The sequence below is a fragment of the Cryptomeria japonica genome, chromosome 1 (genome assembly GCF_030272615.1).
Source record: "Cryptomeria japonica chromosome 1, Sugi_1.0, whole genome shotgun sequence".
Classification (NCBI taxonomy): Eukaryota; Viridiplantae; Streptophyta; class Pinopsida; order Cupressales; family Cupressaceae; genus Cryptomeria; species Cryptomeria japonica.
Window position 1 is genome coordinate 345,152,115 of NC_081405.1, and position 17,543 is coordinate 345,169,657.

Sequence of the window (17,543 nt, forward strand, 5' to 3'; positions counted from 1 at the left end):
AGGTTAGTGACCATGTTTTAGATCTACTCCATCAGCCTTATTATAATAGATATCTATATGCGTGATTCAATGATATGGATCTATATGCATAATTCATTGATATGGTAGTGTTGTGACCGACTCCAAAGCTCTCAGTTCATAGCAGTCTGTCTTTGTTATGTTCATAAACCTTTAGAGTTGGACCAATCTACCAAAAGTGCGTATGTGGAATTCATGCTTTATTCCAGTTATGTATTGCAATTATTATATACTTGTTAATATCAATAAATACATTTTCTCCAACTTTCTATAGAAAGTTCACTTTTGGCTTTTGATGGCACGCACCAATGTGGCCCTTTTCCTCAAAAATATAAAGATAAACATGTATTGAATACAAAGAAAATGATAATGCCATGAAAAACATTTCTACAAAAATATCAGAGAACAAGTCTACACAAAAAGGAGAGCGTCTATCATATGAGAAAACTTGCTTTCTGGATTAATCTCACCAGCGCAAGTTTTCACAGTTCCAATGTACTTAATTCATCGACACCTTAATTTATTATAAGTGTAAATTAAATACAAAAATATGAAAACCTAAAAAGGAGCTTTTAATATAAAACATTTGATGCTGATGTAAAAGGACCAAGTTTTCATAGTTCCAGTCTACTTAATTCATCAACACCTCAGTTTATTATACAAGCAAATTAAATACAAAAACATGATAGTTAAAAAGGAGCTTTGATGCTAATGTAAAAGTACCATTCAGTACCGTCATATAATCACTTTAATTATGTCCAATTTATACATTTGTTATTAAATTAATGACTATAAAGCAGTGTACATGTTTTCAGTATATTAGACCCACATGTACAAACCAACGAAAATCAAAATAGCAAAAATCACAACATTTTTCTTAACAAACAAAGAGTTTATGAAATAGAAAACAACAATGAATGGCCAAATCAAGCAGATAATTGTGAGTATATGTAGAGCCTAGATATTTTTTAAAAGTTGCAAACCAATCTTAAAAATAAAATGGATCAACCTTCTCCTGACATATGATCCAGATTCCAGCCTATAGATGAGTGCCATTGGATTAGTTGCCCTAGTTATAACCTTCTGTGGTCATGATTTTGTTACTCAGAAGATTTATGATAATACTTCGGCCTAATAAATGCTCCCATGAAGCACATGTATATGGTATTCAAGAAAAACCCCAAATCACTTCACCGTACAACACAAATTTACCAACCAATCTTGTCTAATGCATACATGTACATAAGGTGAATGTCTAATACATACATGTACATAAGGTGAATTGATCCGATTTAAAAAGCCCAACACCAGCAGACAAAAGTCCTAGATAGCCTTGATTGAATACATACGAGGGTTAATAATTCTGGAAAAGACCCACCATAAATTTGAAGAATGAATTAGACTAGATAGAGGTCATGTACAAATATTGGCAGTAAAACACAATATTCTCTCAAAAGAAACAGTTCCAACCCCTAGTTCAGACAACTAGATTTTTTAGCGTATGACTGGTACCCCATTTAACTAGTGTTCTTTGGGACAGTCCTCTATAACCAGACTTATCAATGCATGCGAGGTTACTAGAACCAGGAACATGAGGCATATCAGGTTCGGGTGATACATACTTCCTTTGATTATGGACACTGCAACGCGTAGTTTAAAAAATAATGTGTACAATGTACACAACTTTGGATGGGACCTTCAAACCACCTGTTTTCAAATACACACATATGCACAATATGCTACAGTTTCAAAAATATACTGTGATGACCATTTTTAAACGAAAAATTGTAGCTCAAAACAACAGCATGGATTTGAACCTAGGGTGTGCCACTACAGTTAAACAACTGTTAGCGGAAAATTGACAGAAGTGATTAGGATGCCAGCCTTCCCTTTTTCTCTCAAGTCAGTGACATCCTTCTTTTTTTGTGCATAATTAGACAACAATCCTCACTGCCCACTTCATTATGTCTTTGAAACCAAATCTTCTATGATTGAGAAAATTATAGAAATCATGGCCAGGCACATAAACATATTAGGAATGTACTGCAATTTTGAAAATCCATTACATTTATAAACACGTGGCTTGAATGTTTAATGATAATCCATATCTTGGTAAGGAATTGCAGAACAAGGCGATGGCTCAATGTTAACCCAGCACTATCAGAGACTGATGGTGGTCAAAGTCTTGTCTCTCATACACGTTTATACCAAAAATTATTTAATTGGCAAGAATTTATCATTTCCCAAAAGTTTACACTACAATTGAAAGCATTGTATGAGTCCTGTCTTGCACTTGAACATGATTTGATACTCACAAGTAGTAGATAAGAATGGATTTAGTAAGCCGTTGAATTAAGAAACCATTCATTACTTTCACCAAGTAAAATTCACAAAAAAGAGCAGTAACATTCAGAAGACACTTGTCAAGACAACATCATTAAACATATGTTTATATCTTGATGTGATTTATGAATCCCGGACTACAGCAACTTATCCTAGCAAATTTGGATGTACATTAACTCATATGGAAATGTATTTGTCTATAGTTTTCTTATGCAAACAATTTTAAGGCCTAAGGTGATCATTGTTTGAAATAGTTGCGGAGCAATATTACAAGTCTCTAAAGTTGATTCTTCACAATCAAAGCAATTTCGTCAAACAAATATTTTCATGCATTTACCAGAGCTGGAGTCTATAAAAAAAGACGATCTTATAATTAATGCTGATTGAATTCCATCCAGTTGACAGCTAATACTTGAGAAAGCGTTGTAATTAGTAACTAGACCTTCAATAGTGATCAAGTTCCTCATCAACAAAGCTGATTACATTCCAGATGTATTTAAAAATAAGTCTACAAATAAAAGATCTATCTTTACTTAAACTGAATCCCTAGTGCAATGATGTGCTCTCTTGAATTGTGTTCCAGTCAATCAGAAGCCATGATCTATATGTTACCATTGAATAAAACCATAAGACTGCACAAATTTGCATTCATTCAGACAAAAACATATTTAAAAGCAAGAAAAATGCTGGCATAAGTTTAGTAATTTATTGACCTTCAGAGGAGAAATTTGCCAATATTGTCTGACAAGAAAAAGAAATAACATTCAGAGTTGCATGTCTGATTAAGCATAAACCAGATTTACGTTAAACATATGAGGGTAACTGTATCCAAAACCATGAGTTAATGGGTACAATAAATGCCCACTAAGGCGCAGTAAAAGAATATTCTACTCACTTAGAAGTCAGACCTATGAGCGTAATTAAGTTTATAATGACTTAAAAATTGAAAATATACAAAGATAGCAACCATCATGAATCTCTTACATGGTCTCCCTTAAATAAAGCTCCCAGCGAACAGATTGCAGTAGGATCACAAGTTTCACTCAGCTCTTGACTGACCAGCTCTTGATGATAAAATAATACCAACGATCAAACCATATAATGCAAGTGCCTCAGCAAAAATGAGGATGAGTATCATACCCACAAATAACTTAGGTTGCTGTGCATTTGCTCTGTCACCATTCAGAAAACCATAGTAAGTGAGAAACATTACACTTGAACAATCAAATACTCTTCTGGTCTCTATCTCAACAAGATGTATCCATGTATAACAGTCACAATAAATATAACTTTCTGTGCTGATAAACTAAGTTGTAACCAGAAACATCAGACTACAGCAAACAACTTTGTTGAACATGTGAAATGAATTTAAGTGTTTAAAAATAAAAGGTATTCTGGTTTCCACAATGATGCCCTAAGGAGACCATCTGTTCTAGCATAACATAAAAAAGACAAAAGAATTTTAAGTTAAAGCTTTAAAATTAGATGTGGTATGCTAGGTAACAAGGAAAGTTCAAGAAAAAGAACTGAAATTCTTGAGCAAATAAACCTAAAAGTAGTTGACTCTATTCATTTCAGCCTCAAATTTTATATATTATGGCCAACATTCACTCAACTGTCAAAATGGACACACATACAAGTCAAAACCAATGGATATGCTGGAATGCTATGATACTCACACTGATGAAGAGCACGTGAACAGCTTGAGCAACATTCATATAATAGTTCACTAGATTTATGTCAGTGGTTTGATTCATTGTTTTGGTACATCATTTAAGATACAAGGTTCTCCAGAAAAGATGATTAAACGAGTAAAACCCAAAGAAAAGCACAATGCATAAACATATTAGAAAATAAGGAATATTTGGTACCTGCAGCAAACGACAACAATTTAAAGCTTGAATTGTGAGTATCATATTTTTCTGCTGGCGGGCATGTGCAGTCATGTGAAATGAAAGTGTGGTCAGTGGTACAGTCATATGTTGGAGCTTTAATAAACAATCCACAATGAAACAATCAATTTTGGTGAATGCTATGGGTATTGACCTCCCAGACTCTCTTGGCCCTAGTTGCTAGGGTTTGAGATTAACCTAATTGTCCTCTGTTTTTTTTATTAATAGACTTTAATTACAGGCCCTTAGAGTACTGCTGCTAAAATATAAGATGGCAAATACACAAGCATCTTCCCAATTGATCAACAATCAAATATAACCATGATGAACTTTCAATATGCTTTGTTCTGGCATGGTAACCAGATTCTTCCCCAACTTGACCACACTCAGATTATCATGACCAAAGAATTCATTGATGTTGGGTCAAGTAGAAACCAAGAGCAAAAAGATAGCATATTGTAGATTTTCAAGCATTGATTTATCACAGAGTCAGAATCAGTATACCCAAATAGCATGAAATCTAAGTTGCCAAATCAGCCTTGAAACCTCAATGATTCCAGGTGCGAAACATTTTGGAAATTGGAACCTACTCATCTGTGGATTCAGGCAGAGCACAAGATTCAGTTGGAATTTTTTCGAATCACTTCTGAGCATACCCAGGTATTTCCTACTTCCAAGTGTGTGTTGGGGGCATTTCCAAACCAATTCTAGAGCATTTTCGGACAGCAGTCATCTTTTTCAATACATTTGGACCAATTTTCTGCTGAAATTACTCCACATCTAGCAGAATTTTCATGGATTAGCAGCTGAGTGGAACCATGTCAGCTACATTTGCCCCATCTGAGACTGCTGCAAAGCAAAAAGCTGCTGCCTGTCCTGATCCTCCAATTGTCTCCCATGGTTGAATTTGTCAAGGTTTCAGAAAAAACTGCAGAAACTTCAACAGAAGCTAATCCCTCTGCTAAGCAAAAAGCATAAAGGAAGAAAATCAAATTGAAGAGGAAGCAGCACACAAAAGCCTACACTCATTCAAAATGTGTATTGCGCAGACTCCTTCCACATCTTTGCTTATCTGATATGTGTCAACTGGCAGAAAAATGTACATGTGTGTGTCAACTCACTCTCACACACACACACACAAATACTTTTTTCACTTGAGCTTTAAAGATATAATAGAATGAAATTTGTGCATTTTGTCCACATTCATGCCACTGATAAAAGCGATATAATATGAAGAATAGAAAAGTCACCATCTGCCAGGATTCCAACTAGCAATGAGAGATTCAATGGTGATAATTTTCAAGTGGGTGTAGGACAAGAGTTCAAGTCTCTTCAGGGTAGTTAATTATTTGGTTTTGCTTTTTAGTTAGAAATGAAGACAATGACACCACTGCATTTATGCAACAAAATAAAAAATCAAGTTTGACAAATTGATATTGAATTAGTATGATGTGTTCCAGAAGTATTTATAAATACACCAAACAAAGTCTGGTAACCCTGATAAGCATATCTGGTATGCCGTACCGTAACCATACCCATACCTTGTACAGTGTATGTGTATTTGTTTGATGTATTTGTGTTTGACAATTGATATTAAATTAGTATAATTTGTTCCCGAAGTATGGAAAAGGAATGTTGTACAACAAATGACAGAATTCTTCAACTCACTACAAACTTTCACACTTACTCCGTCTATGGCTGAATCCAAAGTAAACAAAAAACAATTGCCTGGCTCTAATACCATAAAGTCTCGCCAAATACATTACAATAGTGCTAGTATATATAAATTGGCAAATACACAACCAACACAAAACAAATACACAATAAGATAAATGACCTTACATTCTTGGTAGGTTCAACAACCTACCTCATTTAGCATGATGAAACAACTATTCTCCTCATACTCTAGAATATCCTATAACATCTATTAATGCATGGGATTTAGCTATTTCAGTTGCCATGGTCCTGTAATATCTACCACTTTTGTTATTCTGCTCCGAAGCTTTAGCACAGTTTTTTTTACCCTACCATAGAATCATAATTATAGTTTAGTTTTTAAATTAATACGGGTCATCAGATATACAGACTACTATGCTTTCAGGGTTTCCTTACAAGTTTATGACCTAAAATTTTTGCTCAGACATACGCTGCTTCTTCTAAAAGCAGTAAGATTATCCTGCAATTATTTTAAATTTTTAAACTGTGCATAGTAGCCCTATGAATGATAAAAACTTTGTTTGGCCTATCAGAAAAACGCCAATTTATTCTTGCGATGTTACATATGATGGAGAGAAGACCCCAGATTCTAGAAGGAAATTAAATATGAACCAAAGTTGGAAAGAAAGGATAATCATAAAATATCTCCTTCGTGTTTAATATTTCTCCCTACCATGTCAAGAATTGTGTAAAAAATTAAAAATTCACAATTTAAAGACATGAAGACATCTGAATACATGAAACTAAATAAGAAATGAACCTTCATAATATACAATAACGTATCTAGCATTTTTTAAGTAATAAATGAAAAAGTTTATTTTAATTTCCTTTGATCACTTATTTAATATTATGAGGGAGAATGTGCTCCCCTTTACATGGATAGCAAACAATAGAAAATATTTTGTTCAAAATCAAACGAAAAACATACCTGACACCAGCATCACCTACAATGCCAATTGCCATTCCTGCAGACAATCCAGATAGACCACAAGCCAGACCTGATGATAAGTGGGCATATCCATCAAAAAGATAATATGATTTAGCCTTGGGGTTGATTCCTGTGCTTATGATGACTGCAATGATCAGACCATATATACCAAGCACTCCAGCCATAACAACTGGTACTATAGATTTCATCACAAGTTCTGGTCTCATAACACCCATTGATGCAACTCCAACTCCACTCTTTGCTGTACCATATGCTGCTCCCATACCTGAACAGGATCATCCAGGGACCATATGTTAAGTTGTGTAGCATGTTCAAGATCTCAAGAAGCAATCAGGATACCCAAGATACATATAAATCCTGCCATATGCTCTTCAGAATACCACAGATTATAAGAAACATAATTTCCTATCAGGCAACTCATTACTCAAGAAGAAACTAAGACAGGACAATATTTCTAATATAGGTTCTAAGAGTTTTAAAACCAACATAGATATTATGCATCTCATATTTCATACTAAGTTGTAGACAAAACATTTAGCATGAAATCAGGATTCCTTGTTCAAAATTGTAAGTCTTCAGGGTCACAAGATAAGCTTCTATTATGTAGCAGAATACTACAAATGAATCAAACTCCAAATATACGAGAGTTGATTTTGAGGATGAACAAGAATGATAGTCCATGTGATAACGCTCTAAAGGATAAAAGAGAATCAATGTAACACCCAAAGCGATAGGATCAAACAGTTTGAGCACAAGCAAGCTTCAATTCATCAGCATTAGGAATAGACAACTCCACACATGAAAATTTAAATAAAACCAAATACAATGGTCAATGTTTATCAATGCAACAACCAAAGCAATTGGCCGACAGGTTCAATTTGATATGAGACAAATTAGATACACACCATGCACATTAAAATTTTAGTTTGAGATGCAACAAATTTCACTTTCAATAAGTTGGATCCAAAACAATTCTCAAACCTTCCCAAATAGCATGGATTTTATGTACTTATGATAAACTTTGCACTTCGATTGCTGTCTCCCCAAAGTACAGGCATAAAATTTGTCAATATACTCACAAAGGATTTTAATATGATTAAAGTAGGTAGGTAGAGCCAAGAGGGCATCTCTGTAACTTTTATAGACCAAATATCTTTCAGGGATACCTCCCTAACCAACATTTCTTCTTAGAATGGATGTCATTGTGTTTTTGTTTATTAGCATACAAGACAACAAGACATGCAACCAAGTCAATATTATAAGATGAGTTTATGACAAATACCCTTGTACATTTATAAGTATCTTTTAAATGAGGATTCCTAGGTGACTTATCTATCTTCTTGACAAAGTGATTAGCAGAAGTCATCTATGTCCCAATACAGGTCGGGTGATCCACTAGAAACTTATTGAAAAGAAGATTTCTAGAAAACACAGAGTTAATTTCCAATGCCAAAAGAACAAAGTATGGTTTATAATATAGTTCACAAACTCACAACTCGGCAAAAAGTTGACAAAACTCAGCAAATTAAAAAGATATTTAACTTTCTTTATAAAAATAAAAAAATATTTTTTGTGCAAAATACACTATACAGTTACACAGCATATCAAAAAAATCTGTGGAATGTTGAGGAAGTGTATTCTATTAGATTTCAATTTTTCTAAAGGGACATTTATGTCAAATTATAATCTCAAACTTCTAAAAAAAAATTTAATTTGTCTGTTTTTCAAGACCCCTAATATAGTTACAGCTGCTGGATATGGCAATTAATAAAGGGAAAAAAATTAACTACTTTAATTTTATTTTTTTAAAGGTGAAAAGTCAACTTTCTATTTAGTTTTATCTAAACACATTTTATTAATAATTAAAATAATTTTAATCTTAAAGGTGATAATCACCTTTCTATGAACTGCTACAATTTTCAAGGTAACAGTATATAACATCAACTTTGGATTGACTTCAATTCTTTATATTACTCTCCCTGTCAGTTCTGTTGTACACTGATCCTGCACAGAGAAAACCTCTTACAAAAATGTTTGTTAATCTCACCAACATCTTACTGCATAGGGATTTATTTGGCATTTCATCAAGGGCAAAGAGACATGGCGGATGCAAGCAGAGGAAGACACAGGGAAAACCAACACATGGGATGGTTTTTTCTTTTGGACATTTCACCATATATACAGGACTGTTTTTTTTGGACATTAAATCTTAAAGTATACTGCACAGCTTGAAATTTCCCCTAAGATCGTAAACAGTGGGGCGCAGTATCTGAGTCATATCCTTTCCATACAGTACCCATATCTGTAACAGATACAGTGGTATGCATACGTGGAGAAGGGGGGTTGCGTAGCCTGCAACCTTCAAATATTATATCCAGTATTGTCAGATTAGGAATCATTTTGGTGCGAAATTAAGCAAACCAATTTTCAGCTGAATCCGATAATGTAAGTACACATTTTGATGAGGATTCTGACAATTTTCACAAGATTAAGTGAACCACCAGAATTTGCAGCAAAATCAAATGTAAAGGAGATGCAACACCAAGTTTGAGTCATACTCACCAAGTATTCGCAACAAATCTGTGCCTCAATCTTGTGGCTAACTCAGCCACGAGTTTACTCACAATTTTTTTGGCCTGCAGTACAACTCACAATTTTTCTTAAGCAAATTTTTATACTAAGGTTAAAATTTTTTAGCTATTTTAATTCCACTTTCAAACTGTCAGTTTGGAATTTGAATGCATTCTAAAAATTGTCTCCTGTCATAGCACAAAGTAGAAGAAATCACAGTGCGATTTTCTACACCACACCAACAAGTAGATCTGTGTCAAGGTGTTATAGAGACCACCAGTAATCATGAAATTTTTTATGTACTCAACATGTGAGAGTAAGTTCACCTAGGACCACTTCCCAAAGACCATCCAGCTTACATAGGATTTTCCCATTATCATTTGTTCTCCTTCATCCTATCAGGCAGCTCAATTAACCATGGTAGTGAAAGACCTACAAGTTTTTTACTTTCATTTTTTTTAAAACACGATTTTCCTCTTTTACAATTGTATAGATGACGATAACATGCTTAATCTTTTATTGTAGATCAGTGTAGGCCCACCCCTTTAACCTTATGTTCTAAAAATTATTGGTAATTTTATTTGCTTGGAAATAATTCTATAGATTAGATTTTTCATTTTGGTGGGATTTGAACCAAGTGTGTTGAATTGGCGCCAAAGCACCTTTAAGAATCTTACCAGGCAGAGGACCAGTAAATGTAATCCACCACTTTGGGCTTACCCCCTCATGCCTCTTTTCCCATTAGCCAAGCTTTTGGGCTATTCTATATGTTAAACAAATTCAAGATTCTACTGTCACTAGCATTAAAATTGAATGCAATATGTTCTAATTCTTTAAGTTGTTCTTTGTTTATTTTCCCTTTTTCTTCAGCCATGCATGTTTCATGTTTGTTGAAACTCTTATGGTTTTTAATTAAACTGGATATTATAGTATTAGAATAAGTAAAAGTAAATTTTCAAAGGACCTTACTTTTGAGGATTTTACCATTTTTCTTATCACCTAATAAATTAAATCTAAAATTTCCCTTGTAAGCTGTAAATAAACTACAAGACACTTTAAACAGATCCAAAGCTGACATTTTTTATGATAATCTGTCTCCAATGCCTTCAGAGTTCACATAGTTACCCATAAAAATTATAATCAGTTCAAGATTGGGAAAGATTCTACAATATTCTGTTTCTGATTTTAAAGTCTCCTTGAGACACTGATTATAGAAATTTTGGATCCATCGCACATTCTGATGGACATGTTCTATTAAATCGACACAATCAAGTATTTCATCAGGACTTAAATTATAATTTTCTTGGCAGATGTCAGAGTAATCGATATTTGTACGTATTCCTTATTTTATGTAAGTGAAAGAATAGATTTTTTATTTACTTATGAGAAACCGGTCCTTAATGTTATGTCCCTACTTTGAAATATAATTTAACAATAAATAATAATAATAATAAAATTAAAATAATAAATAATAAATATAAAAATTAAATTAAAATATAAAAGAATATAATTGAAATTTGATTAAAGTTAATGAATGGTCAAAAGGGATGAAATGATAAGTTGTGACTCCGTGAGATATAAAAGGGAGAAGATAACCTCATTTTCTTTGGGGGGGAGGGGGGGTGGGTGCAGATCTGATTTAAATAAGAAGTGCAGATCTGATTGTGAAAGGTTGTGTCCCTTTCAAATGGTAGAAATAATGAAGAGTTGCACTCTTTCAAAGGGTGCTAATGGCTGTAATGTCCCTACTTTGAAATATAATTTAATAATAAATAATAATAATAAAATTAAAATACAAAATAATAAATTTAAAAATTAAATTAAAATATAAAAGAATATAATTAAATTTTGATTAAAGTTAATGAATGGTCAAAAGGCATGAAATGATAAGTTGTGACTCCCTCAAACGTGAGATATAAAAGGGAGAAGAGAACCTCATTTGGAGGGGGGCAGAATTTGGAAATCAGAAGTGCAGATCTGATTGTGAAAGGTTGTGTCCCTTTCAAAGGGCAGAAATAATGAAGAGTTGCAATCTTTCAAAGGGTGTGTCTCTTGCCAAAGGAAGTACATGATGAAGAGGTGTGACCTCTCCCTCACATTGAGAGATATAAAAGGAAGGAATCAAAAGCATCTAGTGACATGACATGACCCTGGATCAGATGAGATCAGAACTGTTATTAAGTTGCAGGCAGTAGCATCCTTGTTCTTAGTGGTATGCATGGGGAGTGGTATGCATGGGGATGCGCTTAATATGTATGCTTTATATATGAAACCTGATAATGTTCTTATGCAAAATTTAATAGTAATATTAATATGACTGCAATATGTATGACAGTCCTACTTAATTTCATATATATTCATAATACATGAGAAGTTAGTATACTTATAGTCTAAATCATGTTATTACTGTCAGTATTTAAGAAGATGGGAATGAGATGTTCCAAAGAGGGGCAGTCTAAATCCAAGCAATAGGTTAAGTCCCAAGATAGGGTGGGGATCAGAGACCCATAAGCCTTGAGGGTATAGACCCAAGATAGGTAAGGGCTTGGATCTGTAAACTTTGAGGAAACCTATTGTATTTGGTCTCTAAGCGCTTTGGTAACATACATAAACCCTTCTCTCTTAAAACTGAAGTAGTAGCAGGGTCTGATAGCTATATTAAGAACTATGAATAATGAAATTAATCATCTAATGAGGAAAATAAATAAGCACTTGTTAATAACTAATCAATTGAAGAATATCGATGACTGGCTTCATGATTAGTCTCTCAATCAATTTTAGTATATTGAAATAGATTAATTATGGTTAAAACAGACCTAAACCTACTAGGGGACATTACACTTAACGATTCCAAAATTAAAGTGGAATATCCAACTGCAATAGTAGTGATGCTACAAAGCCATTTTCATGGCCTATTATATTTCTAAACAATTTCCTAAAGTTTGTGGTATCTATAAGATAATCAATCCACCTCCAACAGATGGTTTACACATTTTTCCACTGTTACAATATGAACAGATTGAACATGACATCGTCAAAGCACAACCAAAGCCTCCACAGTCTCCATCATCAACTATAGTGCTTCTATCCTTATTAATGGAAGTGAAAGATCAGCTTGTTGTTAACTTATGAGAAACCGATCCTTGAAGATTCTATAATAAAAATGGAATCTCCAACTGCAATTATAGTGATACTACCAAGACATTCTCAAGGCATGTTATATTTCCAAGCATTTTCCCAAAGTTTGTGGTATCTCTGAGACAATCGATCCATCTCCAACAGAAAGTGTACACACTCTTCCACTGACGCCAAATGGTCAGATTGAACGTGGCAACATTGAAGCGCAACCAAGGCCTCTACAGTATTCATCATCAACATTATCAGGGTCATAAACACCTACAGACCAAAGAACCAAGTTCCTCTCACAACATGCAGTACCACCAAGTCATACCTTTGCCCTTAAAGGGGCAGAAACCTGACCTATATGATTTGAGAGGTTACCCTTCCCGTGCAACATCCAACAGGCCAGATCCAGCGGTTAAATCTGAAGCCATTCAGCACTAACCAAAATAAATCGAATAGTCAAAAGGAAGCTCAACTGTACCAACTTCCATAGTGATTCCTAATGCTTTCACATCTTCAAAATACTATGTATGTACATCTGTATCATCAGATACATATAGGACAGACATAGCTAGCAGAAGGTAGCTAATCACACATCTCAAGCGAGCATACAATGTACAGAAAGCATAGATCAATACAGTTTTGTGGTCCAATTCTATTATCTTGCATGTGCTTCATTCTCTAATTGTTGTTTCTAAGGCATATTAATGTTGCTTCTGTGCATTAACATATATAGCTTCTCACAGCATAGAGTGTAGTCTCCCGGATATCTACTTGGATCTGGATTGATTTCCTTAAGCCAAAGCCAAACAAATATAATCAACCCTATGTTTCACTGAGTTACATTTCCGAAAGGAAGGGCGTGCAGAACAGAAGTATAAAACAGGGACTTCTTAGAGTACTAATAATCCTTTAAATGGTATTTTCAATAGGAAAATAGCATGGGAATCGAAGTTAGGACATCAAACATATGATCTAACCTACTTTAATTTGCCTTTGCTGGAGTTCAATAACAAAATACAATAGAGATCTGGATGTAAAAAGATAAAAAGCTAAATGTTTGACACGATTACAACAACGCATCTGGCTGATGAAGATAAACTACTCCCATCGCTGTTTAATTCAACAAATAGTATATCAGATCGAGAGCCTTACATTGAAGATTTCTAAACCTCTGTCATTTAGGAATCTAAACCAAATAAATTCGTCCTTAAGGTTAGGGCTTATTTTGATATCGGACCAAAGATCGGAAAATATTCTGTGTAATCAAACGACTAGAAGACGGGCAAATCTAGACTTTATCATTGCAAATCTTGATGTCCACAAAATCAAACACCAAACAAAGCCAAACAAATACACTGTAAATTTTGAAATATAGTAACCTACACCTAGATTTATTCTTGATAACAAAATTGCCATGGAAGCGATCCAGTGCAGTATTAGTGACATCTAAAGTTGCAGAAAATGTTAAGGGTTTAGAAATTCTACATGAGAAAACGAGGGCTGCCGCAGCGCCCAGAAATCCGAAGAAAGGAGCAGTTTCATCTCCGCTGAAACCAACCGCCATGTTTTACCGGATCTGTTGCTCTTTCAAGCAATATCACTTTTACAGAGCAAAACCAAGGATAAACGAGCTCCGAAAGGGATTCGATCTCTTCAAGTATATTATACTGATGGACTGCTAGGCGTGGACGAGTTTTGAAGATACCGGCTTATCTCACCGGTGTACCGGCTCGTCAGGTTACTTGGCCCGTGGAAAATACTGAGAACCCCAAAAATGGTGGGAATGATCATGGACTATGTGTAATTTGGTTTTGTTTTTAATTCTTGTAAGTGAGATTTTGTTCTAAGTAGGGAGCCAAGATTACAATGTTTTGAATTGTAAATGCAAATTCATGGGCACCCTACAAACTATTTGTTAAATCTTATTCATTCTCAAGGGAAAGTTAGATCCTTGGGTGCAAGGAGAAATATGTACAATGTGAAGTGTATATTTATGTCATTTTTAATTTAATTTTGTTTATGTTATTTTTAATTTAATTTTGTGTTTTAAATAAGTAGAGTATTTTTATATATAGAAATATTGATAGATAGTATAATTTTGTTTAAAGTCAAGTAATTTGTTTTTTGTTATCTATTTATCTAATACAAGTATTCTTATACATAGATCATTGACCCATCTTTATATAAATGTTAACTATTTAAACATCATTAATGCAATAATTTTTTTCTAGGATGGATTCTTGAAACTTTTGATGAAGAGGTTAATGTGATTGAAGTAGCCAAGCCATTAAACCTTATCGCCTAATAACCTTGACCTAGCAAATCAAATTCCTCTTAAAGACAAGTATTGAACACCCTTCATTCTCATTCATATGATTACAGATCCTCATGCATTTACAGTATCTATTGATTCATCACACTTATGTGTGTACATATTTCCATATGTTAGGATTAAGGTGTCGTCTACCTTGTAAATCCTATGTCATGGTTCTAACATCCTTGGAAAGTGCCCTAAGGAATTTGAGTTGTATTAGGAAAATAATTATAATAGTTATTTTCAATATTATTTATAATACATTCATAAGGGGTGATGGGTTCCACTAGCAGCAATAAATGTGGGTTGTTAATACAATTATCTAATATTCTTTTTCCCATATGTGGATGCCTCGAATGGTATAATTAATGACATAAAAAGAGGACAAAAGAGTGACCTTTGGCAATCTCCAAGTGGGTGGTTGGAAGAGGCAACAGGCGTTTCTTAGTATTTTGTCATTTATTGCATTTAATATAATGTTTATCTTCCAAGATTGGATGCTCAAGTTGGAGGGAAAGTATTGAAGTGAAAATCAATGTCCTTTCACATTTTATGGAGGCATTATAAGAGGTTGAGATGTTTGGAATGAGGAGTCTTCTTTGGACATCTTTTTTGGTGTTTTAGAGCTCCTATCACGTCTATATAAATAGCTCCTTAGATGTAGAAAGTGAGAGGAACAGTTGAATGTAGAGTTACTTTGCAAGAACATGGGCAGTTGAAGCATAAAGAGGTTGGTCATAGATACACGGGAACTACCATGTTGGAGGCAAAGAGGAGAATGGAAGTGAATGTATTGTAATCTCATTTGTTTTAAGATAATGCATACTTGGCCTCTCTTCTTGGTGGATTTTTTTACTGCAAAGGTTTTGTTGGCAATTGACGCTCATTTGGTTGGTTTCAATATGTTGTCATTGATGGCAACATGGCAACATGTTCCGGCTTCATATTTTGGTTTAGTTGTGTACCGATAGACACTTCATTCGCACCGGCACCGGTAGGTTGGAAGGAACTATTTGGTTACCGGCATTGCAGGTCGACATGGTTCACATTCAAGTTATCGGTATTAGAGGCCGACATCATTTGGGAGATTCGGCATCGGCGATTGTTTTTTATATTCATGTGTTTATGTTATTTAACCGACATGTTTATTCATACTGTAATTATCTTTGTAAGCCGACATAAGGCATGATGGATTGTAAAGGGGTATATAGGTCAGTTGATTAGATCATTTTATAGTATGTATGTATAGGAAAGGATATGGATATGTAATGGAGATGTGAAATATATAAAAGAGATCATGTATGTGAGGATATTTATGTAAGAGGGTATTCCGGTAAGGGTTTAGGGTTTCAGACTAGAACTGACAGAGCTTAATCGAAACTGTATTCAGGCATAGAAGATGTTATCATTGCGATTCAATCATTTCTCTGGATTGTAGTCTAGATTTATATGTAGTCAGTGAGGCTCTTTTTGTGATTGAGTAGTGTGCTCTAGGTTGTAAGCCTTCCTGCAAGTGCAGGCTCCTATATTTTGTAATATCTCTTCATATGGCCAGTGGATTGATATTGTGGGTCACAAATCCCACCGTGGTTTTTCCTCTTTGAGGTTCTCCATGTATAATTCTTTGTGTTATGGTATTCATTTGTGTGATTGGCTTATTGGTTGCTTTACTTCTTTCAATTCTATATGTACCGGTATGCCGATTGGTGAATGCATGTTTTAATAAGGTTAAAATTGATCATTCTGGTAGAACACTGATTCACCCCCCCCCCTCTCAGTATTCTTGGATTCCAATAATTGGTATCAGAGTCTTGTGTCTCAGAGGAAGTTTAACAGCTTGAGGAAGATCCTAAATCTAGAATCCATAGATATGAGTTTGGAGAAACAACTTGAGGTGGCACTTGAAGATTATGATGTTGAAAGGTTGAAGAACTTTAAGTTACAAGATGAATTGAATTCTTCTTAGGAATTCATTCTTGTCCTACAAGAGAGACTGTCATATGTTCAGGCTAGGAGGAAGGAACTTTTGCAGAATAAGGATAGTGAAGAGAAAGATGCACTTAATGAGAGATGCCTGAAGTTGAGTCAGGAGAAAATGGTCATGAGGAATGAAATGCAAGCTATAACTACGAGGATGTCTAAAGAGATTGGGGATTGGAAGAAAAAGGAAGAAAATCTTGTTGTATCTCTGAAAAACAAATTTGAAGAATGTGGAAGGTTGGTTCATGAAAATGATATGTTGAGAACTGATTTAGTACAAGCTCAGAGTAATGAACAAGAACTTGAGAGACAAATGATAATTCTGAGAGATGGTCTGACTATTATAAGTGAGTATGAATAAAAATTCAAGATTAATTCAGGACAGCTAGATGAGATATTGAAAAGACAAAGACAAAATGGGGATTCCAGTGGACTTGGATTTGAACAAGGTCAAAGTTCTGGTATTGCAAATGAAGATCAAAACTATAAGGCACCAGTAAGGCAGTTTAATGCTTATAAATTTAATGGTAGATGCTTTGTTTGTAATAAATTTGGTCACATGGCTAGGCAATGTAGAAATAGAGCAAATCAAAACCCTGATTCTGCTCCCGATCAATGTTCTAAATGTAATAAG

General features: G+C 34.3%; 1 protein-coding gene across 1 annotated transcript; it reads right to left on the reverse strand.

Moving 5' to 3' along the window:
- Nucleotides 1–3,045: 3,045 nt before the first annotated feature.
- LOC131043560 (V-type proton ATPase subunit c2) lies at nt 3,046–14,380 on the reverse strand. The gene is made up of 3 exons (XM_057976781.2): nt 14,101–14,380; nt 6,898–7,183; nt 3,046–3,533 (listed from the first exon to the last, which is right to left on the reverse strand). The coding sequence occupies exons 1-3, from the start codon at nt 14,177–14,179 to the stop codon at nt 3,401–3,403; spliced, it is 498 nt and encodes a 165-aa protein (XP_057832764.1). The 5' UTR covers nt 14,180–14,380; the 3' UTR covers nt 3,046–3,400.
- Between the last annotated feature and the right edge of the window lie 3,163 nt (nt 14,381–17,543).

Coding starts and splice junctions, on each gene's coding strand:
- LOC131043560 (XM_057976781.2), bottom strand. CDS start 14,179: ATGGCGGTTGGTTTCAGCGGAGATGAAACTGCTCCTTTCTTCGGATTT. Junction 7,184..14,100: donor GGCAGCCCTCGTTTTCTCAT/GTAGAATTTCTA, acceptor GATCCTGTTCAG/GTATGGGAGCAGCATATGGT. Junction 3,534..6,897: donor GTAGGTGATGCTGGTGTCAG/GTATGTTTTTCG, acceptor GAATGGTGACAG/AGCAAATGCACAGCAACCTA.